We start from the raw sequence: 27,215 nt of genomic DNA on the forward strand, positions 1-27,215 counted from the left end.
CATTCTGATGTGATTTTACACAATTTTAGTTTGAAATCTATTGATTTGATTTTCAAGATGATATATTATTTTGAACTTCAAAGTTCGGTGCGAATTAAAATTAAAAAATCAAAGAAAACTGTAAAATGAAAAAAGACGGTGATCTGCAATTTTTTTATGTGCGTTGAGAGTTTAGTCATCAGTATTAAGTAAAAAATTACTCCGTTTTAGTAACAATTATGCAATTAGTTTGTTTCTGAGAATTTTCAAGTATTTTGTTGTTTTATTATGTAAGATCACAGCTGGTAAAATGCTGCAACTTTCAAATTTCAATTATAATTTAAAATTCTGTGCAAAATTTTATTAAAATAATTTACATCAGCAGTTCTTATATATTTTTTTAATTTTTTTTTCAAGATTCCAGCATTATTACTTCTAAAGCGCTGGTTATTTATTTCAGTCTTCGAATCCAACTACGGCCTTGTTCTATAGGCAACTTGCATGAAACGCCCGTAAACCAGGTTGCATAATCGAGCATTCGCAGGCGGAATCCAAATGAAATGTTTCCATTCCTTCCATACAGATGGCCCCATCAACAAATTATACGTTATTGTCGAATATATATTCATTTATTTTAAAATTCACTGCATAAAAAAGATGTGAAAATTGTTAAAAGTTAAAACTTTCAAAGCAAAAAATAATCAATTAAATCACCATTTTTTGACAAATTCTGTTAAACAAGATTTTTATCTCATCATTCTTTTAATCAAAATTAAAATTAAATTTAAAAGTTACTGTATTTGTTTTTTAAATTTGTGTTTCTTTTCCAGCGTTTTCAATGTGTCACATTGTTTCGGCCTCGACTTTGCTGCGAGCCCGCCCGGCTGCTCTTGAAAGCGTCGATGCAGCTCCGAGTTACCTTGCCCTGTACCTTGCTGTCGGCTAGGTTGCCTTCCTGAGCTGCCGACGGATGACTCATTAGTATGCGCGCCTTTCCCATTTCATTGAAAACCTGCGTACATGCAGAGAGCTTTGAACCTCTATAATATTGAATTGTTGCTAGCCTCGATCACTTTTGCAAATTGTAATAACTAGACAGGTGCGCAAATACCTTTGATGGAAAATGCAATCCAACGGTTCGTGCAAGAGGTTAATCGGGTTCAAATTAAAGAGAGAATGAATAACAAATTCATTTCATCAGTGGCCTTTGTTAATAATATTTTGCAGAATTACACACAAACGAGGTTCTCGTTTCATTTATTGCTGGCGTGCGGTTGAGCAAAATGATGTAAACAAAAAATTGCAGTTTTCCAAACAATGAATTTCCGTCGGCAAAAAAGTAAACCGCAAATATTTATTCTGGAAACTCGGTGCCGCAGACTGGTGATTAGAGTGACCGCAGTTTGAATTCCTCGCGTCTTTTTCTCGGTGTGAACGTGTGAAAAGCGGAAAGAGACTTTCGAATAGTCCGCGGCGCCGGGAATGCCATGCTGGATTTTTGCCAAGATTCAATTTCGCAACCGAACGCCTTTTTCACGTGCACGAAGGAGAGGTCTCGGGTTAAGAATGCAAAGTGATCAGCGAATTCCCGCGTCTTGAACAAAAGACTCCCATTCATGCGGCGCATAAAATTAGTGCCAGTCTCCAGTTTTGTTTATTGGCATTTCTCGGAATCGAACAGGAAGTTTAGTTGTGAAACTCTGAAGTCTACGTTTCTTTAAACTAAAACTTATGATTCCAATACACATAACAACATTTTTCTTCTATAGCAAATGAAAAATATTTAATTTTAAACCCATCAATCAATTCCGCATGATCTTTGAACTTTGGAGTTGTTGTGCCAAAATCTGTAATCGTTTGAGTTTTTTTTAATAGTGAAATTGGTGATAAATTTCTCAAGCAAATTTAAGCTTTGTTTATATTTTTAAATTTTTTATTGTTTAATTTATTCCAAAGCATTGAAAATTTAAAAATAATCAATTTAAGGTGAATTTTTGGTACAAAAACGACAACATCACTAGCTAGAGCTTTGCTGTAACTTCTAAGATAAGAAAAAAATAATAATCCATCTGCCTGAGTGAGAAAGAAGGAAAATGGTTTTCACAGTATTATTAAAATTAGGCAGAAAATGTGAATTTTTTTTAAATATCCAATCTGTTGATCTAAATTTATTTGTATTTTGTTATTTGAGCAATTTATTTATAATTTATCAATAATGATCTGAAAATATAATTAAAATTAGTATTTAAAGCCAAATCCTCTTTGTAACTCTGTAAAATTAATTAATTAAAACGTTTAAATTCACGATGAGCTGATATCCATAGTTATAATATTCTCGTTTCTCTCGCTTTGCACTAATCAGATTCGAAAGTTGTAAATATAAGGGCAGGTCTGTTATAGAGCGAGTGAGCTTTGAAAATCAATTTCCATATTATCTGTGCAATAAAGGAAACGTGCAAATGGCATGCTCGCGGGTAAGGAACAATGGCTCAATTCGTGATTGTCGTGGGTGTGAGCGGCTCAGAGAGTGCATTTCGAGCAATGCTTTTGTTGGCTCTCTTTTTCTTTCTCTCTTTTTTGCCCGGCGCTCGCTCGCGAGTGTGTTCAACGCTTGCTTGCTTGCTTTGCTGCAGGAGAAGGGATTCTGGTGGCGACGGAGTGGCGGGCACACACCTGTGTGTCTAACTCGCAGCCAGCCAGGCACTGAAAAGAGAGATCCCACCCGCTCTTCTCAGGAATTCACTAATCATAATGTAACAAACACGCCGCGCGCTCACCTTGACTCTCAGGTGTCGCCCAAGAGCAAGAATATTATTCTCAGCTGCCTTTATGTGTGTGTTTTCGAGTTTCACTGCTGAACATTTTTTCATGCTGCTCTCGTTTTTTGCTCCGTCCGAGAGTGATTACCTGAGCAAACTCTGGGAAATTGAGCGGAACGCGGAGGTTATTGGGATCTGGAGAGGCAAAAAGTTTGTTCATTCATGGCAAATTTGATGGAAATTGCTCGATTCCCTGCAGTGAAAACTTCCTTATTTGAACAGTCATTTTCTAGCCACGCTAAAATGAAGATGGTGATTGTTTTAAATTAAATTTATGTTTGGTAATATAAATGTTGCCGTAGTTTTTAAGTAAAAATTTATAAATAATTATGAAAAATGTGGAATTTTGCAAAAATGACCTTAATTGAAGATAATATGATTTAAATTATGTCAATTTATTACTATTATTTACATAGTTATTGTAGTCAATTGCAATTTTGTAATGAATGATTATTATTTTTTAAAAATGGAGTAATTAATGAAATTCTAAAAAGTGGCTGGAAGTATAAAAAAAAATAAGAGGTCATTCCTAATCTTTAAGATTTATACTTATAATTAGAGCAACTTTTGAATATAAATTATAAGAACGAGTAAAGAGTAAAATATAATTCAATATTTAAATAATTAAAATTAATATTAATAATAAATATTATATTTGGTCCAGTAAATTTGAGTAAATTAAAGCTCTAAATAAAATATAGAGTTGAAATAAATCTAAATACTTTAACTTTTGCTATTTTCCCTTTTCCTTTTAAGTTCACCTTAGGAATATTTGATTTTTTTAGTCATTTTTGAGACTTGATTTTTCCTGAATTAGTAGCATTTTTATTTATCAAACAATAGAATTTATTAAATTTACAAAAAAATTATAAAGATGGGATTTTACAATTTTTTATGCTTTGGAAGCATCTTTATTAGATTTGAAATCGCATTATTTTAAGAGAATAAATTTTAAATCTTTCTATTTCTTGTCAATATTTTTATCCAGGTTGTATAGGTATAAAAAAAGAATTTACAGGTTTAAAATTACCTAAAATTAAAGCATTATTAAATTTTATTTTTGGACATCCGATTGACATGAATATTCAAGCAGTTTTCATTAAATTCTTGAAACAAACCTTTCTTAATAACTTTATAAAAATAGTTTTTTCCTCGTACGCATGTTTTGGCAAATTTCAGGGTTTCTTCTTAACATTTTTATTTAAAAATTATAAAAATGTACCCAAAAGGATTCAATTAAAATAGGAACAAAACTGTCAAATTCTATATTTCTGGACCCTGCATTGTGCCCAGTAAAATTATTTCAAAACCTACAAATTAATTCCATTATTTTCAATCTTTAGACTTTATTTCTGATATTTTTCTGCTATAACGTTTGACTTTGGTTTGTCAGTTTGTCGCTCTCAAGCTCTACACTTCTCGCAGAGCCACCGGCTGTCTCTCGTCAGGTCTTGTGGCAGTCAGGGCAAGAATCAGGTCACCTGTTGAATTTTGCAACTGACGCTGGTTTGCTCGGATGCGGCGGCTTTTTGCTCCCACACTTGTAAAGCCTCCGCGCGTCCCCGTCGCTCTCTTGCCTATTTATGGAGCTTGATCTGCTTCTTCTTCTTTGTGCCGAGAGATGCAGGAGAGCAGCGCCTTTGATTTTCATTTTACACGCCTCAATTGACTTATTTGCTTTGGATCTTGAGCGAAAAAAAAAACTAAAAAGAGACGTTCCGCCTGAGAAGTTCTCCCACGGGGCCACTCGATATGCTAAAAAATTGTATAACAATATAATATACTGCGGTGCTTTTGTATGGTCCGTGAACATGACAAAAGACAAAAAAGGCTCTGATTAAATTTTTTTCTGAAATCGGAGAACAAACAAAATTTTTTTAATATTCCTTTGGGATGAAATCAATAATGGTTAAATAATGCATTAAATTTTATTTAAACTTCAATTGAAAAAATTTAATCTATTTTGAATAATAACAATTCAAATATTAATTTTAACTTGAACTGAAAAGAACTTAAAATCGAATTAATATTACTTTTTATTTTCAAGGAACTGCAAAATTAAAAGATCAGTTTTATATGGAATGCAATTAAATAATTTAGTTTTTAAATAATTAATCATAAGGCAGAATAATTTTTCATCTCTGCACGCCAGAGAAAGTGACTCCAGCAGAACCAAATCAGTGGCTGCTGCGATATGCAATTAAAACCCGCAGCAGATATTCAATCTTGTCAGCAGCAGCAAAACAATTTTTTCCTTCTTTCTTTTTCTGCACTTGTATATTATAATACGGTTCACAATTACAGAGCTGCAGCAGCAGTCACACGCTGCGAGCCGGATTTTAAACAGCTCGTCCCGGTAATGAAGATCATTAAAAAGTTTATTGCGAAATTATATATATTTTTTATGATTCCGATCGCTCCTCTCGATCCGCGAGAGCAGCGAGCGAACACCTGCAAACTTTTAAGGCATTAGTAACGGCGATCGTTTTTTCTCTCCACGCACAAATTTCATCAGCAGCCATTCGAAAGTTTGCTCGACTGCGCGTCAGGTGCGACTGGTTGCGCGCAAAATTTGCCAATTCAGGGTCGGTCAACCTGATTTTGATCGATAATTAAATTTAAACCGTTTAAATAAAAATAAATCAATAACTAAAAAAAAAAAATGAAATATTTTATTTTTATAATTTATTTTTTAATAATTAAAAACAGAAATGGAAAAAATTCCTATTTTAATTATTTTAGTTAATTGCCCCGGTTTATTAAAAAAATTATATTATCGATAAAAATAATCAATTGTTTGTAGGAAAGTATCAGAAAATTGACAAAAAGTTTGATAAAGCTTAGAGTTTTTTTAAATACCCATTAAATGGAGTAAATTAAATTTTTTACAATGCAATGTCAATTTGCAAAGGGGATAAAATTCTCGGACAAAAATTCATGAAATAAATTTTGTTAATTTTAAAGCAATAATATTACCAGATTATAATAATTGAAACGTTTATTTGACATCACATCTAAAACAAAAAATTAAAAATTTCAGCGAAATTGAAGGTGAAATTTTGTCCTGAGCCAAAGGTAGTGCCCGTGGCGCTTCTCACCTGCGTCTCTAAACGCGCAGTATTTGGGCCGCAAATTCATAATTTTCCCCAAGAATGTCGCCGGCGCGCTTTGAAAGGCTGTGGGAGAGGCTGTGAGGAGCGAGGCAGCCAAATAACGAGGGCGCCAGCCAGTCTGCAGCCCACCTGTATGTATCTTTTGACCATGATACATAATAGAGCCACCCAGGGCCTTTCGGCTGCACCTGCACATATCTCTTTCTTTCTCACTCGTCGTCTCTCTCTCTTTCTCGCAGCCGCGATGGACCTCTATAACAACTCGGCTCGTTCACACACACAATCATCCTAGCCAACAGGCCCTTGCTCTTAATTATTCAAGTTCACAGTCAGTCGCCGGCCGGCCGGTCGACCGGCCATCCAACCAACCAGAAACACTTATGGTCATTCCGGAGCAAATGGGTCTTCGGGACCGTTTGTCACACCGACCATCAACTCGAAATTTGATTCCGACACAGATAAATAGGCTAATAGTTGCAAAATTTTACATCAATACAAAACATTGAGCAAATTATTCCAAAAATTTAAGTCAAATTAATAAATATCTGAATGGTGAATCACAATAAACAAATTTAATTATTTCTAATTAATGTAAATTTTTGTTTCAAAATTTAATTACAACAAATCAAGCTAAAATTTGGCCTTATATAAATAATTAAAATAAATCTTCATGGAATATTTTTATTGAATTACACTCAAATTTCACCTGCAAATTAATTTTTTTTATCTTTTTTATATATTGCGTATTGAATAATTTAATTTTTTTTTTTATTGAAACTTGAAACGACCTTATCTTATAATGTTATGAAACATGTGAATCGCTGCATTTTTTTTTTTTTAATTGATAATCCAAATTAAAACATTATTTCTAGACACAGGATTGACTTTTAAATTATTTTAAAAAGTAATCTTACAAAGGAAATTTTCAGGATCATTTTAAACTAAATTTGAACTTTGGTATAAATAAAATTTTTAACAATTTAGTTTATCGGCAAACGTGTTTCCTGGGTGTTTGGAATGGCCACCAATAAAGAAATTAACGAAATTCATAATCAGGTCTTGACAACTTGTCCGAAATTTTACATTTATAATCTCTCAGCACTCAATTTTATGGATTTGCCGAACCAGTTTTTCGTTCGCAAATTTTATTATCCAAATATATACGTATCTCGAGTCACAATCGAGATTTAAAAAAACAGCAGCTACTTCTTTGCGCAACAAAAACACACAACCTCTCCCATGCACGCGGATAAAAGAAAAAAATCAGTGCCCTTCAGGAAGCGCCGGCGAGATTGAGTGCAGGTGTTCGCCGCCAGTTATCCTCCAGGTTTGTAATAATTAAATTAAAAATGCCTCTCCGCTAGCAAATCTGGCGACCTAAAAAAACGATAATTTCTCCTTTTAATAAATGATTTTATTCATTTCGGAAAAGTCGGGAAAATTCTCAGGTGGGAAAAGGCGACGGCGAGAGCATGTGGGAACGATTAGAGCTCACCTGTGCGCTGGCATTTTTATTATCCGTGCACACTTGTGTGTGAGGAGTATTTTGAAAGATTCCCCCTATTAAAAAGGAAGGTATTTACTGCCGTGGATCCTTGTACCTTAGGCTGTGCAGGTGTGATCCAGACTCGGTGTCGCCGCCGCCGCCGCCGAGCCAGAGAGGAAGCTTTTCTCTCTCATTCACACACAACCGCTCTTTTACTTCTTCTTCTTCTTCTTTACACTTGTCCCTCTCTCTATCTATCTATCTCTCGTCAACGTGAGGCAACAGGTGAACTAATCTACCACGCAGATTCGTCCTTTTCGGCGTTCAAATAAAAATGTTTAACTGACGTATATGAAAATAAATACAAACGCATCTCGGACGTTGACAGCCCGTACAAGGCTTCCGACGCCAAATTTGGATTTGGAAAAATGTTATAAGCTTCGAGTGGACCATCTGGCCGTAAGTGCCTCAAATATTAAGGCGTTTCCCGCATCTGAATGTTTATCTTCATTTTTCTCTAATTCGGTTCGTTTGAAGCGAAAATGTTATTTATCTTTTAAAATTGCATTTGACAGAAAATTAATTGAAGCATAATTGTAATAATTTGCTTGATTTAAAAAAAAAATTAGGAGTCTTCAATAGATTCATTTAAACACTTTGTTAGAAATGTAATATTAATCTGCTTATAGTAATTGCAAGTGGATTAAGATTAAACACAAAATAATAGGCTATTACACAGCGAAATGTTCAAAACCATACAAATTTATATAAAATTATTGTAAAATCTCAAGTGTTTTTTAAAAGCACCCAATAAGGATGTGATAAGGGAACTTTTTCAGTGTTTTTCAGAAAATCACAGGTACTGACACTTAAATTGGCCTTTAAATGAAATGATTTTGGTCACAAATTAATTCAATCAGCATCTTTACAGTCGTGCCTTAAAAGCGCTACAAAAATTGATTTAATTATAGACATTTATATGAAGCTTTAATTACAGATTTTATTCTGTTTCAATAGCCATTTTTAGTCAAAATTGAGAGTCAAGAGTCAATTTATTGACAGAAAGCTCTTAGCTCAAATAATATCATGATGAAGGGAAAGATTTTAAGTTGGTTTTTGTCGGTTTTTGTAAAATTTAAGAAAATTTCTACGCAATTCTGATTTAAGTTTCAAATTTCCTACCAAAAATTACATTTTTTATATAAGTAATTTCAAAGGATAAATAACCATAAAATTTACACTGTTTAATTGTTTTCAATTTCCTCAAAACATTCACTTTCTCCTAATTCAATCAGCACGAAATCCCCTTTTCTATTTTTACATATTGATTTAAAAACAAATTAGTCTGAATTTTATACTTCCATGCATGCTAACAACTCCCCTTCTCTGCAAAAAATCTATGAAAATAAACACAATCATCAGCGCAACAGGGCAATTTAATTCACCTGGCTTATTTTCGCGGTTCGATTTCCAATTTCAATAATTGCGGCCGTCTCGTTTCTCTCTCTCCTTCAATTTGCAAAGTCATAAATAAACCATTAATCGCCGGTTTGTGCGGTCTTTGATTTCTTCTCGAAATTATTTCATGCGCTCGCATCTCGCGCGCAGCTAGGTTGTTGCTCCAGCTATTATTATTTCGGGAAACCAATCATGCTTTCTCACGACCTCTCTTTCTCGCGCAGGTGTGTTTTGCTTCGTTATGTAGAAAAAGCTGCCATAGTTTTTTATTTATATTTTCAATTCGGACAAAATCCTTCTCGGAATTCGGCGGATTCCGCGCGTTTGCCTTTCGCCGCCGGCACGTACAGTACTGTATAGTCTTTTCTTTCCAGAAAAAAATGGATAAATACGCGAACGGTGTGCCGGGACACTTCTCTCTCTGATTATATTGTGCTTTTGTGGCCCGGCCTGACACCTAACCTCTCACAAGACTTACTTTTTGTTAACTCGCGGTGCGGAGCAAATCGGGAATAACTGGAATTTCTTTCTTTCTGACACATAAGAGCAGCGGAACGCGCGCCAAACTACAGAGAGGCATTGTCCATGCAAAATACGAACACGGACTTGAATTTGCATTTTCTTTTTCACCGGCTAATCTGCTTACGTCCTTTTTTGGCTTGTATTTCTATACCTAGAGAAGTAAAAAATTAATTACATTTGTCTCGTTTTAAAAATATATTAAATCGATGTTCACTTTGAAAAAATAACATGACAAAATCGAAGGGAATTAAAAGAAAAAGGAGAATTATTCTTCTCAATTTGAAATTCAAAGTTAATAAATAATTACTAAGAAATATTTAAAAACAAAAATGATTTTATCAGTTAACTGTTTACACCATTTCAAACGAAAAAAATAAGTGACCAATTGAACTAAAATGATGTATAAGATATTGTGTGAATTTCAAGCTGATTTAAAAAAATGTTTAAATAAAATATAAGTTTAAAATTTTTGGAATTAAAATGATCAGTTTCCCAAAACAATATCCTCAAATTAAACTTGCAATTTCAAGACGATTGACACTGAACTTAAAATTGACTGAGTAAAGCCAGCCCTGAAAAAAAATCACGTAATTACTGAAGGTTTTTACTTCACGTCTAGATAACGCTTAAAATTCACGAACAACAATTATTTGCTTTCGCCTCTTTTTAAGCTGGGATTTTTAACTAAAACAAATTGAATTTTAAATACTATTGATTTTTGCAATTATGTTTGCTTTCGTAAAGAAAATAGGACAAAATTTTTTGCACCACAATTTTGAGGGAAAATTTGTAGATTTTATCAAAAAAGTAGTGGCTCTGAAAATATCGTTCCAACCCCTTCTTTTATATGCATAAAATAAAAAAAACCTTGCAAGTTTCTGAATTTTAAATTGAAAAAAGCCGTAAAGAAAGTTATTGGAATAAATTTTGCCTTCGTATCATTCCAAGATTTAAAAACAAGGAAAATAGATTAAAATTATTGCAGTTGTTGTATGAATAAAGCCTCGTCGCACGTGCTGGATTTGATGTTTAAAAAAATTAATGCAAGCTCTGGTGCGCAATCAGCATCGAATCTGCGCGTGGAGGAAGTAATTTTTTCAAGCAAAGGAAGCGCCATTGAACGGTCTCGTCTGCCTGCCTGCCTATTTCATTCTATATGCCTCTGTGATTCATACACTACTTTTGTTCATTGTCTCCCCCGCCGCCGTATCAATTATCATGGAGGAGTCAGTCAGTCATTCATACCACACACATCAAATGAAATAGCCAACCAAGGTTATAATATGAGCGAGGTAAAAGCCGGAAGTTCAAACAAGTGGATGACCAGGGCGGCGTGAAGCTGCGTTTCCGGTCGCACCACAGATTTCGAGCCGAGAACAGGTGTTTGGAGGAAATCGACGCCCTCGCTTCTTCTTCTTTTTTTAAATAAATATTTTCGTCGGTAATGTTGAAGAAGAGAATATTTTTTACTCGCCAAAAAACAACACCTGCAGTTCATTAGGAAAGAGACCTCTCAGGTGTGCGAGATTGCGTCAGGTGCTGAGATTTTTTTGCCGATTCATTTTTGCTTTGATGGAATTATAAATGTGCGTGGTTTGAATGGAGGAGTGAATTTTTTACATTAAAATTGTGGTAAGAATGATTTGCATCTTTATGTCGTCAAAAGTTTTACTGTAGGATAATTTTGCAGAAAAGTTTCTATTTCAAAATTTAAATTGAGAAATAAGATCAGTTTCATGGTGGAATATATTTTGGTCATTAAATTTTAATAAATTAAGGAAATTTCGAATTTAAATAATGCTTTTCCTTAAACGTTTCACCCAAAAATTTGCAAAAATACAATAGGAAGAAAAATATCAACTTATTTAATTTGCAAGAAATTTAATATTTTCAAATCTCTAGATCACTATCAGCCTCTTTAAATTAAGATTAAGCCTCAATTTGAAGTAAAAATTGAAAATTCCAACAAAATATAATTTGGAAAAAGTTGGAAATTATCTTTTGTGGAAAGAGGCGGAAAACATATGAACACTAAAATTAGCTAGAAAGTTTTTTTTTTTTATTTGTGAAATTGAATGTTTTTCAGCTAATTGCAAGTCTTATATCTAGTTATTTTTTTACACAAAGAAAAAGAGGCAAATCAAAATTATTATTATTCTTTTTAAATGAAAAACAAATTAGCTCATTTGTTTGGTTTTCAATCATTTCATCAAGGATCAAAAAATTTTAAGTACGTTAGAGTTTTTTCCAATTTGGTGCTGGGCTTAGAATTATTTATTTATTTTAAGCTAAAGTGGCACATGGTTATTTTGTTCTTTAAAGTCATGTTCACGTCGCTCGCTTCGCACAGATTCATTCAAAAATTTTTTTGCTCCTACTCTTTCAATTACTTTTTACACCCCCATGTAAAAAAAAACGCATTTTCACTTTCCTGGTTTCCATTTTCATTCAGCATTTCACATTTCAGTGAAACTCTTTTGGTGGCAAAAAAATTCTTTGGTCGAAAAACAAGTTGCACGTGCGTGCGGATGGGTGCATTTAAAAATCTGTCAAGAATGAGAAAATCCCTTTGGTGTCCGCGTGCAGCAGACTGGACGAAATTGGAAATCCACTCGGCGTCGCCACTCCAACAATTGCAGACGTGGGCGCGTTTTATTTCAAATGTAAGGGAAAGAAAAGCGGCTTTGCTTGGCGCCAGACAGACTCGCCCCCGCTGCGAGTCTGCATTGTCCCTGAAGGTGCAAAGAAAATGTATACCTGAGATGTTGGTGCAGACGGGATTGTGTGCCGCGGGCGAGTGTGGCGCCCAGGGGATTATTTACACCGCAGTCCTGGGAAAACTATTTCTAGCCGGGACAAAGAAAAGGTCCCTTCTTTTTACCTGTTGCAACAGGTATTGTACCTGAAAACGCACTACCGTGGAGAATTCGTGTATGGAAATTTACACGGCCGTGAAAGATATATTGAGCGAATTGCTTTGTTGCAGCGAAGCGTTTTCCAGAAATTTGAAGAGGGCCTGACACTTTTATGACTCTGGAAAACATACATGTATGGCACCGTCTTGAGAAATAGGTTGTTTCGCCTGAAAAACGAGCAATATTGATAGATAAGAGAAACGCTCTGAAAGCGCTGGAAAAAAAGGAGAGCTTCCACAGGTAATAAAACTATTGACAATTCTTTGGGTCAAACATTTAACAAAATAGATCAATTTACCAAAGTTTGTTAGCTTAAATATTTAAAATATGATCCGCTTTCAATTTGCTGTTTATAGTAAACATTCCTGCCACTTTTAATTTTTAAATTGATGTTCATTTATTTTAATTGTAATCAAGTTTTTTAATATATTCATTTTTAGGGGCTTGTTCCATTTCAACAATTTGAGAAGATTTGTTTTGAAAATTCAAGCTGGCCATTTATCAAAAAAGGCAGGAATTTTTGTTTTGATGATAAAAAAACAATAAAACAATAAAATCTCCAGAATCTACACAACCAGTAATTATAATTCTGTACAAAAATCCTTCTGAATGACACTATAAATTAAAAAAAAATCAGTTTTCTCTTCAATTAAAATAGGTGATTTATAAATTGTTTTTAAGTTACATTTTAATTCGACGTGGAAACTTTTCTTATACAATTTTGGTGCAATTTTCAATACCTTTGAATTATTTGATCACTTTTGTTAATTTATTAATCAATCTAAAGTTCATTAAATCAGAAATTTGAGCCTTGAGATAAATACCTATTAATACTTTATTTTGACGAAAATAATCTTTATATTAATAATAGGGAGTTAAATAAATTTGTTTAATTAATTTATCATCAGGACTATGCTCCGATAATTTATTACTAAATTATTTTCTCTAATTTATTGCCCAAAAATTTCCAAATAATGCTGCTCAAATGTTATTTTAATGTCATCGAATAATGACGGCTTAAAATAAATAAATAAATTTTGATGAAATCCGTAAGAATGAAGATTTTGTTCAAAATTGCCTTCAGAGTCAAAAAAACAAATGTCATTTCAACATTTTCAGCCATTCAAGTCACACAAAGATTTTGGATATGCATTCAAATTCCTGTAAATAAAAAATACAAATTTTCACCCCTGGCCTCGAAACCAAATTTCTCACGAATTTAAATACCAAATCTCTTTTCTGACCTTTCGGCCTTTGGTGAGCAGGGTGGTCTTTATGAAGTAAAAAAAAAGAAGCGAGTGTATTATACAATACACGTTTGTCGCATTTCCTCTGCGCGGTTCCTGCTCTACTCACTCTCTCTCATCTGTCGTAATAATGTCATTAATATATTAAGAGGCCATCTGGCTAATCAGCGCTCGGCTGTGATTTGCTTTGCATGCAGGCTGTCGTTGCGCCGCGCTGCTGGCGAGGGTCGTGGGAAATTGGACGAGAAAAGCCTTGTTTGTCTAATACTACAGCACGCCGCGTGTGTCCCCGGCCAACACACTTGGCGTTTTATTCCAACACGCCAGAAGTACATGCAAGTAATACACAGACCAGTCGAGCTTTTAATCAGGGCGGTGGAATCGAAACCAGTACACGTTGACTTGTGACAACTCAATCGTCAATGATTAAAAAAAAAACGAATTTTTTGTAGTTTTTTTTATAAAATGATCAATAAATATATTTTTAAGGTTAGCATTTGATAATAATTATTACTTAAATATTTTAACTAAAACCGAATGATTAGCTTTCATTTTAAATCATTGAATTCAAAATCAGTTCAACTAATGCATGAAAATTTTAATTTTTGTTTTATATTTCATCGATCCCAATTACTGTTTTTTTTTAAAAAATTTAAATCTAAAAATTAATTTTTTTAATTACATTAAATTTTAATTGTTAGGCTCTAATTTCCTTATATGGAATTAAAATTCTAGAAAAATTTTAAGTAACATCACCAATTTTTTAAAGTTTTCTTCAACATTTTCAAAATTTATTTTGAAACGAATTATTGTATTAGATTTTTATAGATGAATTTATAAAAAAAGAGACTCAAATCCGTGGCCCGAGCGTGTCCGAAATGGACGAATATACAAATGACTGCTGGTGGCGCGAGAGTTGCATTGGCGCGGCATTTGTGCAGCGAGAGAGCATTAGTTTGATTCATTTCACAAACACCTTCTGTTTACGCGCATCTGTCTCGCAGTGGCGGTTATTAAAATTCATTCGCCCAGCAGCTTGCAGATGCTGCGTGCTCTGTTGTACTATTTGTTTGCGTCATCCGGCGGCGCTCTGTGCGGACGTTGCAGCGAAAATCAAACAGCTCTCTGATGTTTTGATGAATTATTAATCACGTTCTGAAACCAGCCTTCTGCTTGATTTTCCTGCTGCTTTTGGCCAGAAGGAATAAAAAAAGAGAATTTATTATATAATAATTTTTCTGGTTAAATTGAAATAAAAATTATCAAAGCATCAAATAAGGCAAAACAAATTTTTCATGATTGGATATTGAAAATTATAGCTAAAAGAAAGTTTTTTATTTTCAAATTTGCATTTTTTTTAAACTTAGAGAGCAGTGACAAATTTGTTAAATTAGAAATTAAAGCTTAAAAATGGATTTTTCTTTGGTCCTAATAGAAAACAAGCAAGATAATATATGTTATTTTAATTAATTTCAAAATATTTTTTGCTCCATCCTGTTAAGACGAATATTTAAATAATGTTTGAAGAATTGAATTGAATAAAAACAATTTTTAATTAAAAAATTATTATATAAATAAAAAAATTGTATCAGATTTTAATAATCTACCTAAAATTTTCAATAGTTTATCACGTTTAATCACGTTTTATTGTTATGAAATGTCAATTGTATGAAATTTAAGATTAAATTTTCTTAATTATTTTTTTATTATTTAATTTTCATTTTAAGAAAGTTTTTAACGTCTAAATCCTCTCATGTATATACTGGTGCGAGTAATTGATGTCATGTTCATGTATGAAATTTCACATTTCGCATATCACCAGAAGGGGATCAAATGACTCTTCTTGTATAGTGCTTGTCGTTTTCGATTCACCACCCCCCGAAAAACGTTTAACCACAGATGTCGCCCTCTTAAAGCGTCATCCTGGTCGCCACCACTCCACATACAAACTAGTGCTAATCTGCTCTGAGAAACAACGCCTGCACCATCCGCCCTGCTTTTTTTTTAGGGTGGATTTAAATTTAAATAATACCGGTCACTCTGCAAACATGTTTTTTAAGAAAAGAAGAGAGATGCACCTGTTTAATTCTCCTTGGAAATCCGCGGCGCTAATTAACTTTGGTAAACACAAAAGCGGCCGAGGCAGGTGTCGGTTTATTTTTTCAAGCTTCCTTCATTATGCACGCCACTTGACTCATTTTCGGCTGAAAAGTGAAAGAGCGTGACGAGAAAATCGAGGGCGGATCGCAGTTTGTGATTTGCCTGGCGTAATTCCTGCCGCGGGGTGCATTTATAATTAAAAAAAATGAATGCAGTCTGAAAACGCGAGTTGTTTTTAAATTTTAATCGCGGGGTGGAAAAGGAAAGGAAAGAACAATCGAAACGTTCTCGCCCTCGCTGTCCATGTGTCTTCCTTCCTTTATTGAAATTTTGTATGTTAGGAAAAAAAGGTCGTTTTTATTGAAAATAAAAGATAAAATCTTCGGTGAAAACGAAATATTACAAATTTTACAGACAGGAGTTTTAGGTTTCAACATTTAATCATTAAAAAGCAATATGAAAAGAAAATTGTATCAAAAAAGTGATGTGAAAATTAAATATAGCAAAAATATTAAAAACTTTTAAAATTTTTTCAGGTGATTTCAGCTTCAGTGAGAAATAAGAATCGATTTTACATAATTTACTGAAACTTTGCGAGAGAAATTTCAATTTAAATTTGTTTATTTTTCTCCAAACAAGTCATAACAATCAATTCATTTCTCAATCAGAATTCCAACTCATAAATAACGTTAATTTGATTTTGTAGTCTTTTTGATAAATCAAAATCATTAAACAGTTCCAGTATCGATGATTAAATTTCTGAAATTAATTTAAAATTTTGTGACATATTCAATATTGTGGCCCTAAAACGGGACTGGAGTTCAGCAGCGAAGACAAAAAGGAGGGTAATTTTGATATTGAATTAATTTTATTAATTTGATTATTAAAAGTTATTTTTAAAAAACAAGTAAAAAAGTTCACAATTATAAAAATTATATTTTTGCCAGATTGTGAGAAGAAACCAAATAAGGAAATCAAATAAATAAAATAATTCATGATATTTCTCTTGAATTCGGTCGTTGAAATCATTATATGTATTTTGTCACTCGTCAACGATTTTTTTCGGCCTGCTGCGATCGAATGGCTAAAAAACGCAGCTGAGAGTGAAAATAGGGGCCAAAAATCACAATCGTATGAATCTCAGCTGCGGCGGCGGCGGCATTTTTCCTCCTATTTATTATATTAGCCGAGAGTGTGGGAACCTCCGAGTATGCACCCCGTGGACGATATATATGCAGGCTGGATCAACCCCAGCCGAACATCTGCAGCAGCACCCATATTTATCCGGCTCGCACCTGCACCACTCTCTGCCATTCATTCTCGCGCAGCCGGGCAATGAAAAGCAAAAGGGTCGCACGTTACTTGCCTCCCTATCAACTCGACAGAGAGACCAACCAATTTGCATTTAGCACTTTTCTTCCGCACTTTCAAAAGTTTCCGTTCCGTTCGACGGAGCAAATTTTGTAGATTTTTCTCTGTCTCTCTCGGGAGACGAATTTCTTGACCACTTCAAAATTCTTTTTCTCTTTTAAAATGGACACTTCTCGGTTTCAAAAGGTTAACAGGCATGAAAAAGAGTTTTTACATTTGAAAAGAATTTATGCATCTTCGCTCTTGAAATGTAACAATGAAAACCTCTCAGAAAACTCTTCAACTGTTCAATATATTTTCAAAGGTTGTCATTGTAAAATTGCTTAGCATTTGCCGGAAACGGGACTGGATTGTGAGAAAAATATTGGCAAGATTGCGGTAAAATTCTTTAAAATATCGAAAGTAGGGCATATTTTTGATAATTTTTGGTTAAAAGTTAAATATTTATTAAGTACCAATCCAGTATAATTGTTAAAATTTCATTAAAGTAGATTGAATACAAAATTAATTTAACTTGTGTAATCTGTTTTAAAGAAAAATTAATCCGGAATCGATGGTTGCAAAAAGAAAAGAATAAAAATAATAGAATAAATTTTTTTGCTCATTAAATTTTTTGCTTAAATAAAATACATATGCATGGGACGAATGTAGCGAGTCATAGAGATTAACTTAAAAATTTGAGAGCAGAAATAAATTTAAATGAAATTAAATTTCAAAAAATTCAACTTCTATCCAAAATTCCAAACATTGCGGAAGAAATCTAAATTTTAATAATATATTGATTAAAAATTCTTGCATCTTGCTCAAATCCCTAATGTTAATTTCAGTTAAATTAATTCAACTCAAATTCTTTAAAAAAATTATTATGGATTTTGCAATTTTTTAAGTTTGTCATTGAAAATAAATTAAATAATTTTATTAAATATTGTGATATTTTTAAAAAGTTTGAAGGATGCCATAATTTTATGATAATTTATATAATTTTACTTTATTAATACCCCAACTTTCATGCAGTTTTGATGTTTTTTTGCGCGTGTGTAAGGGCGTCGGTTTATGTATGAAGCATCACGTGTAGCTCTTTTATTGAGTTCATTAAAATCGTGCGCTGATGCTCAAGAGCAGCCTCGGAGCATTGCAATTATTTATCAGCCAGAGTGTTCATAGTTTGTATACCAAAGCGAAAAAGTGTACACCCTGCTCTCGGCGTCTCTCGCGACGCATGCAAGGGACAAAGGCAGCTGCCCTCGGTGCGCTGGGGTTCGTTAGCGGGACACGTGCCGCCCTTGTTCTCTCTGCGGCGGTCGTTCTCGTTAACATTTGGAAATCAAGGGAGCAATAGCAACTTGCACTTAGCGTGATTGCAATAATGCTCGGTGCGCTCGCTAATCAAACGGCCTGCGGCTAATGGAATAGAGAAAAGGAAAAGGGCGATCGATCTTCCGAAAATCTGACTCACTTCTTACAGCTCACGTGGGGAAGAAGAAAATAAAATGACAATAAGGAGTTGAATCATAATTTTTTTAAATTTAATTTGCAGTTCTTTATTAAATTTTCATATATTTATCAAGTATTATGTAAAAAAAAGTTGATGTTCTTTTGACAGTTAAATTAAAAATCATAATAATGCAATAAATTTACATTTTAAAATTTGATAAGTCCAAAAAATTTATTCCAATGTTCATTCCTAATTCAGATTAGGATTAGGGTGATTAGGGAACCCTCTTAGGCCAAAAAAATATAGTTGAAAAATGTTGATTTTTTAACTCTTAAGTATGATGAAAAAATATCAACGTTACAAAGAAATATATTTTATAAGAAAAAACATTCGAAAGGGATACTAAAAAGAATCTGCCTTTTTAAGGAATTAATTTAAATCCAAAATTTCTTTGATATTTTTGTAATTTGAAATTCGACATAAATTAATTAATTCTGTTTTATTATTTCTAACACGGACTTTCGATCAAATACAGATTTGTAATAAATGGAATTAAATTAGCCTCTCGAACAATTGCTAGTGTAGAACATCTTCATTAATCACCTTTATGTAATCCGCGCAGTAGAACGTGTGCGCGCTTAAGCAGGTTATTTAAAAATAAAAATGCTGCTTAGAAAACAATTTATTACAAAACCGGATTTGTGACGGCGGAATTTCCAGAGCGTAACGCGTGTCGTATTAATTTTCCAGCGGCGAGAGTGTGATTCTATAAATTATAATATTTTGTATTTAAATATAAACAAATTTTTTAAAATTCCTTTCTTTCTCTTTCGATCCCGGAGCAGGTGCGCTCTCTTGGATCTAAAATATTTACTCCGGCGGGTCGGTCCGGGGCGCGAATAAGCAGAACGGGGTGGATGTAAACATAATGAGGGGTGAGTGACTCTGTGAACAACCGATAAATGAGGTTCCCACGGGGGTTGAAGCTGCATTCGCGTGTCCGAGCAGCTGATCGTCGAGCCGCTGTTTTTTCCCCGACGCGTGCATTTCTCTGATTGCGCTAATTACCCCCTTTTCCCGCGAGCTCCTCTTTTTGTCGGAAAATGGCACGGGTGGAACACAAAAAAACTAGACCATCTGCGTTTTTTTGTTTTAAATGGACGTGCGCGCACACGTTCAACTGCACTCGCGGGGTTGATTAATGGATTGGTTTCTACGATTAGAGGTGTGGGAGTGTCACGCTTTTAGATCGATTAGGGTTTATTGTTATTTAAATTTGTGAGGAAATTATTGGAAAAATATTTAAAATGGAAATCAAATTAATTTTGTTGCGAAGAACATTTTTTTTTTAATAATTATACATTTTTTTTTTTAATTCTTCAAAAATAATTAGGCAACTTTCTTTCAAAATTAGCGCTGCTTATATTTTTCCTCGTAAATTTTGAAAATAATAGGTTGGGGAATCTAAAAGGAGTGGAAAATTTAAGTGTCGGAATTGTTTTAGTGCAAAAAATTATACACTTAATTAATTCCAATAATAATGAACTGCAGAATTTTAAATGTGTGCCACATGTTTCTTTTTCATTTAATTTATACACTTAAGATCAGATAATTCTGATCAGATATACAGAAGAGAAAAGAGGAAAGTTAATTACAAGTGAAATAAGTTTTGACAATTTTTGATGCCTCTCAACATAGAATTACTTTCATAAATTTTAACCAATAATTCTCGTCTCTGAAATTCTAGCTTTTAATTATATTTTAATTTGGTAATTTTGTCAAAGGTACTAGGAGCTTTTTTATGATGACAAATTTATTTAGTGTTCCTTTCAATGTATTTTTTCTTAGTTTATTATTAAAACAATGGAAGATAAACTTCAGTTTTAAAAATTATTAAGGTATCTTAACATTAAGTTGATAATTTTTATATAAAATATGACTTAAAATCTCAAACTTAAGAAAGAAGGTGTTGTTACAAATATTTCTATAATGCCCGTTTAAAGAAAACAATAATAATTAAAAATTATAAATATATAAAAGATCAATAAAAGCTAGCTCTGACAACAATTATTGGCAGCTGCGCCAACGACCGACAGTTTGGGCCGGAAAAAAATCACATGCAAAAAGAAAGGTGCCGGGCGAGGAACAAAGGGCCCAGTTGTCCCCGATCGCATACGGGGGCCGAAATTGGCGCAGCTGCCCGAAATTCGGTTCCCACAGCCGCAGCTGGCCCGCACCAAGACTGTGCTGCTACGAGGCTGAAGACCAATGGGCGGGCGGCGCGGGGCCGAGGGAGGTGGCACTATAAAGCGCGGGCCGCGCGCCGATCCAAAACATTTCCACGAGAGCGCTCGACACGAACGGGTCGAAAGGCAAAGTTGAAATTGAAGAAGGAGCAGCAAAATCAGTGCGAACATGGTGGTGATGAAGCAGCAGAGTGGTCAGGGTAGTGAGGCCTCCGTGGACCCCAGTGGCCGCGTGAACAAAGTGAAAACGCGTACGCCCGAGAACGAGGAGATCCACGTTTACCTGTCCAAGCTGAAGGAGTTGGTGCCGTACGTGCCCCGAAACCGCAAACTGTCCAAACTCGAGGTCATCCATCACGTCATCGACTACATCTGCGACCTGCAGAACGCCCTCGACACGCACCACCCCGGCCTCTCCACCGTGGCCGCGGTGGCCGCCGCCAACTCGACGGCCCCCAGCGCCGCCCCCGCCGCCCCCGGCGCGGCAGCCGCCTCCAGACAACCTCTCGGCGTCATCCCGCCCAACACCTGCACCGAACCCTCCTTGTCCTTAATGGTGAGTTCCGAATTAAATTTTTTTTCAATCCCGACCTGTAACTGGACGGCTTTCCTTTTGGGGAAATCGCGCCGCGTATGGACTTTTTGTGTCGATCCGCCAGGATGGTTTCATTTCCGATTGTTTGGCCCAGTTGCGGCTTTGCCAGGAACCGATTCGCGTTTGCAATCGAATTCTGTTAGTGAAATTTAACTTGTCCCGTTTAAAATTATTTATGATTTTGTGGTTAAAAAATAATTCAGCAATTTAATCTATTTAAGAGCTTTCAACTTTAAAAAATTTTGATGTTTGCCAAATTTATACTTTCAAATATATAATCTAAAAATTATTCCATCTCTTATAAATAATTGAGTAATATTTTCAAAATTCAATAAAAATACGGCATGTTTTATTAAATCGCATCCCATTTGTTCCATTGCAACAATATTTAATATATTTTCTGAATATTTTCTTATTCATTTTTCTCTCTCAATTTTCAAATATATTTTCAAACCACAATTTCACGCTTAGCTTGTTCAAACACGCACTGTTTTTTTCCCTTTTCCATCTGCGGTGACTTTCTTTCGAATGGAAATAAATTCCACTCGCTCGATCGCTGCTTTTTTGCCGAAAGGTGCTCCATATGCACGCAATACAGCTTCCTCCTCGACTCCCAGTCACGTCTTTTTTTCAATCTCGATTGTAATTTAACCTCAAATAGAGAAGAATAACAACAACAGAGCGGCCAGCGAGCAGCAGCCGTTAGATCAGGGCCATTTAGTTAGCAAAGAAAGAAAGAGGTAGTTTCTCAAGGAGTTTCTCTTCTCCTATTCTCTCACCAGTGATTATTATTATAACACCTGGCGTGCACTCGCACACACACACGTGTGTGTGTGTGACCAAACACAATAAAGCCTTTCAATATTGCGTTACGACACAACTTTTCTGGCTTCGTCTTCTTCTTCTCTCGATTCAGATTTTATAATTTATTATTTTTTTTATCCTCATTCGAATCTCCCCCCTTTTACTTTTGATCCCTCTCGGACCAACTCATTAAGGGGTGGATTAATTTCCCCAGAGAGCAAACCACACCCTTGTGATCAATAACTTGGACTTATGGATCTCTTTTTTCGTTTGTTTTGCAGAACCAGACGACGTCGCACAGTGAAAAGGCGTCCTCCTCGGACAACCAGATGGTCACCTGTTAAACCGCCCCTGGAGAGAATTATTTCAGCCCCATCCCTCTCTCTCAACCGACCTGACCACCTTCAGAGCATTTATTAGCGTTTAAGTTGGAGTCGAAACTACTCCCGTTCTCATTCCACATCTCTATATATGCGTTTCTGCATCAGGGACCCATATAAATGTATTTTTTATTTGCATAGACTGCTGCATGAGTTTAATAAGTTATTCGAAGAATGCCAGTTGAACAGATTTCATATATTATACTGCTTTTGGTTTTTCATCATGCGAGTGTACAAAAACCGACTAACCATTCACACACACCTTGTTTACGAGCGATGAGGAATTATTAATTGTTGCATCATTATTTATTGTTTATTGTCTGTGATGTTTTAGTTTTGTACATAATATCTCGAGTATATAATATAATTATTATAAAAATGGCATTATTGATAGTGCAATCTAATGTGTAATTAATGAACATAGATCAAGAGAAGAAAATTACCGAAGGAAAAATAATTGAGAAATGAATAGAAAAAATAAAAACACTGAAAAAAATTTTAAACATTGAAAACCTCTCGTTTAATTTTATTAGCAAAATAATCCTGGATTTTAAAAAGGGAAAATCAAGTTTAAATTATTACAAATATTTTTTCTCTTAAAAAAAATTAAAGTACTAACGTTTTTATTATTTATAATATGCAGAAAAGTAATTTTAAAAATTATTTGTTTTTGGATTAAATGGTGATTTTAGGTAATTGTAATGCTTTAATTTAACAATCAAACAACAATATTATTATCAAGCTTTTAAATTATTTAAAAGAAATGAAAACCTTTTAACTTTAAATAAATTTACATTTTTACGTTGCTGGAGTTAAAAAGCTTTTAAATGTTCGCTTGAATGGAAGGCCGAGTATATAATTGTGCAAAAATTAGTCCGAAAATTTCACTCGGGAAGACCTCGAGCCCGCATTTTCTCCCACGTGAACGTTCTCACACCCGACGGCGAGCGAGCTCTCTGTTTGTTTCGAAAACACACACCAAATGTATATTCGAGCGAGCTCTCTGTTTGTTTCGAAAACACACACCAAATGTATATTAAGGCTAAAAATTTTCATAATGCGCCAATCGTGAGAAACGAATTTTTTCATTCGTTATCTCTCTCGGAGAAAGAAACAATTTTTCACGGCGCCTGCTGCAAATTCTAGGAAAAGGAGCGATTTATGCATCCTTGGTACATCAGCTGAGTCACTTTGGAGGTTGGCGAATTATTGGCGTGTGTGCACCTTCAGATGGTCTGCAATGTGAAACAAACCTGGCGGGGCGAACGAGTGAGGTCACTCTGCGCTGGTAAGGCACAGGTGTTATCCTTGCGGGCATTCGAACAATCAGCCGGCATCGCACCTGCCTTGCTCGCTCTCCCGACAGACACTTGGTGCCGCGACCTGACAGTGAGAAAGAAAGTGGGGATGGTTCTCACCTTCAGAGATATAAGGGCGGAAGGAATTCCAATATGCCGTGATTTCAATCTGAATTGCGGTCCCTCGGGCCAATGGCAATTACTTTTTACTGTTCAAGTGCAGGTGTCCTGTTAACGTCGAAACTCTGATTTATTGCATGAGAGAGTTAATTATATTCATTTTAATGTTTGTTTATATTTAATAACAATTAAAATACTAATATAATTTTAAAATTGATTTGAATAATTGCAATTTTTGCTTTAAAAAAAGATAACGTACTTTTTTATGCATTTTTGCGTTAATCTTAATGACGTATTTAGGCTTTTCCACGAAAGGTGACTTTTAAACTCAAATTTTATTTGAAAAAAGTCCAAGGTAATGTCATTTTCCAGTAAAAAAAGTTTTTTTTAGCAAGTCATGTACTTAGATTTAAATTGAAAACGGGGTGTTTTAGTTAAAAAATCTTGCAAAATCATTTATTTAGTGTTAATTCAATTTGATTGAAATCATGAACAGTAAAAGTTGGAATAATTCGAGTTTTAATTTGAAATAAGTATATGCAAAGTCTCATTACACAGAACAATTATTTTAGAGCAAAAATTAAAAAAGAGTCGCTAATCACTTAAAAAAAATGAGTAATTTTTCAAATCCGTTGCTGCCCGCAATATTGTCAGAATTTATTTTGGAGCAAGAATTTATATAAAAAATCGGCCATATTAAAATAAAATAAAATTTTAAAGGTTAATATTTGATTAAATTTGCCTAATTTAACGTCAAATATTAGGAAAACATGAATTAATTTTTCCTTTAAAGATGAAAAATTGCGCGTTATTTATATTTTTGGTAAATTGTTGGCGCTTTTTTACAGTTCATGTTTCTCTTCTTGATGAAAGCGGTACTCGATTTCAGCAGGAAGGAAACTCAATCTGGATCAAAAACAAAAAAGTGGCGCTCACGAATGGTGATTTGCATAAAAGGCGCATAAACAGTTTTGACGCGGTCCGCTGCTTTTTCATAGATCGTTGCTCCATAATTGCGAGAGAGCAGCATTGCGCCGCGCACGCCATTCACAATGAAAAACATTCACTTCTCTCTTTTTCTTTGAGAGATAAACTATTGCACGACCTAAGGTTGCATACCCTTGTTGTTTGTCATATCAAATTCCTCCTCATTTTTTTCCCACAAAAATATATAATATATGTAATCCGTGCGTGTGAACCGCGAGAGTTGAGCTCAATTGCGGTGGTCCCGGTGACCGTCCAAATATTTACTTCCTCTTTTGGCCTTTTTCGTGTGTCGGCGCAGGTAATTGAATCAAAATCACGGAGGCAGCAAGAGAAAGAGCAGAGCGTGTAATGAAAAGCTATGATGCCGAGAGTGCATTCACGTTACGCAGCCGTGCACGCATTTTACATTTTGAATGCACACACAAACCACCTGACAATACAACAAAGTTCGAGACCCGCCGAGATGGGTTTCCTCCACCAGGGTCGTTGAAATTATTACCGTGGTATTAGATTTTTTGCTTGTTAAATGTTTATGTAATTAGGGTATGAAAAATTGGAAAATTTTACATCAACAAAAATTAAGTTAACAAAAACAGCAGCTTAAAAAAATCTATAGCTTTAAACTTGATTTACAAAGAAGTAAATTCTTTTAAAAATTGAAAGTGACTACCAACAGAAATAATGCTGTTGGAAAACCTAAAAAATGAATGAATTAATTAATTTAAAAAGTTTAATCTATTATGAAAAATATTTAAAAAATTGTGATTGGTCTATGAAAATTCCTCCACCACCTCCTATTGGCTGTTCCAATAAACCTCATCAACTTCTTTCAGTGGTACCAACTGATAGTTTTTTACTTTTATGCTACAGGTTGGGAGGTTTTGCCACAAATCAATTTCTTCTGTCCTGGCCGCTTCGAAAATGCACTTATTTCAAATTTGAAATCAAATTAAAAAATGGGGATAACTCTTTTTTTTAATCGGCTTTTAAAACTCTAACAATTATAATCAAATACTTCAAAAGCTTCTTGTCAAATTTGAATTGTTGCATGTGCGCGACTCGTTTCCTCTACCCTGGCCGGCCAAGGCACACATTCGAACACACACACCACACCTGTTTCTTGAAAATCATCTCGTCGCGTCGTGACACGGGTTGTGAGTTAGTCAAGAAGAGGAGCGAGTGTGCATGTGCACGGCGCGGCACACAAATGAAATTTTTTCTTGTTGCACACCTGGACAGATTTATAGGAGCGTGAGAAATAAAATGAATTCATAAAGCGGAGAGCTGCCCTCAGCTGTGCCGAGTGAGAAGCAGGAGATAAGCGCGGGCAGGAATTCCTTCGGAAACGAACACAGCTCTCGTAATCTTGCACGGCTATTTATTGACTAGAAGTGGAAAAATGATCTCACAATCATTGATCCGGCTGCAATATGGAATGAAAATGATGCAACAACTTGCGGTGCATGAGAAAATATGTAAAAAGGTGAAAATTGTTACACAATTTAAACCTCAAGAGAATTTAATTAAATTTTATTACAACTCTTTTGCTAAAACTGTGAATAATATATATATTTTTTTTTTAATTTTTTTTTTCACTCCAAATAAAAACCAATCTTAGCAAATTATAATTGACAAATCATTTTAGGGCTTTAAAATTTAAGCCAAAAAATTCTCTTTTTTTAATAAAAAACAATTTTTATAATTTACAGCTAATTTTGTGCTATTTCTTTTGAGGCTCTCGCAATCAACTGGCCCTTCAAGTATATAGAAGTTGTGAGCAAACAAATATACCAAATTGGAAACTGTTTGGCTTTTATATCGCAAACTCTTGCTGGCCTGCGCTCGGCACACATTCAAATAATACACATGCACACTTGAGCAAACAAATTCTGTTAGGGAACAACCCTAGCGCAGTGCAGGAAAAGAGCTATAATTAAATTATTCTGTAAGCAAACAGCTCGATATCGGAGAGGAATTGATCGCGTGTGTGTAAATAAGATCTGTATTGAGAAATTGCAAGGAGGTGAAATTTCTTCTCGATCCAATAAGTTCTGGTAATTCTATGAAATTTTAATTCAAATCTTATGATTATTTAATAGATTTAAAGTTTGAATTAAAAATATAAAAATTTTAAACTTTGAAGAATTTTACATTTCAATTTAGCTTAAGAAGTTAAAGAAAAGAAAATATAGTTTTTCGCAGCCAAAATTTCTTGTATGTAAAAGAACCATTCTTTATAAATTTAACTTGTATTTTTCTGTTTTTGTTGTTCAATTTTTAGAACACCTTTTCAACACCAACTTTTTGAAATAATTCAATTAAATCTCGTTTTTGTCAAAG

The 27,215-nt window shown here is 34.3% G+C and overlaps 1 protein-coding gene across 1 annotated transcript; it reads left to right on the forward strand.

Annotated features, from left to right (window-relative positions):
* Window positions 1–20,792: 20,792 nt before the first annotated feature.
* LOC132192435 (protein extra-macrochaetae) lies at window positions 20,793–22,976 on the forward strand. Its single transcript, XM_059612398.1, has 2 exons — window positions 20,793–21,247; window positions 22,372–22,976. Exons 1-2 carry the CDS (start codon window positions 20,861–20,863, stop codon window positions 22,432–22,434), a joined length of 450 nt encoding a protein of 149 aa, XP_059468381.1. The 5' UTR covers window positions 20,793–20,860; the 3' UTR covers window positions 22,435–22,976.
* Window positions 22,977–27,215: the final 4,239 nt, after the last annotated feature.

This window comes from Neocloeon triangulifer, unplaced genomic scaffold (genome assembly GCF_031216515.1).
Source record: "Neocloeon triangulifer isolate White Clay Creek 2 clone unplaced genomic scaffold, ASM3121651v1 ptg000003l, whole genome shotgun sequence".
Lineage (NCBI taxonomy): Eukaryota > Metazoa > Arthropoda > Insecta > Ephemeroptera > Baetidae > Neocloeon > Neocloeon triangulifer.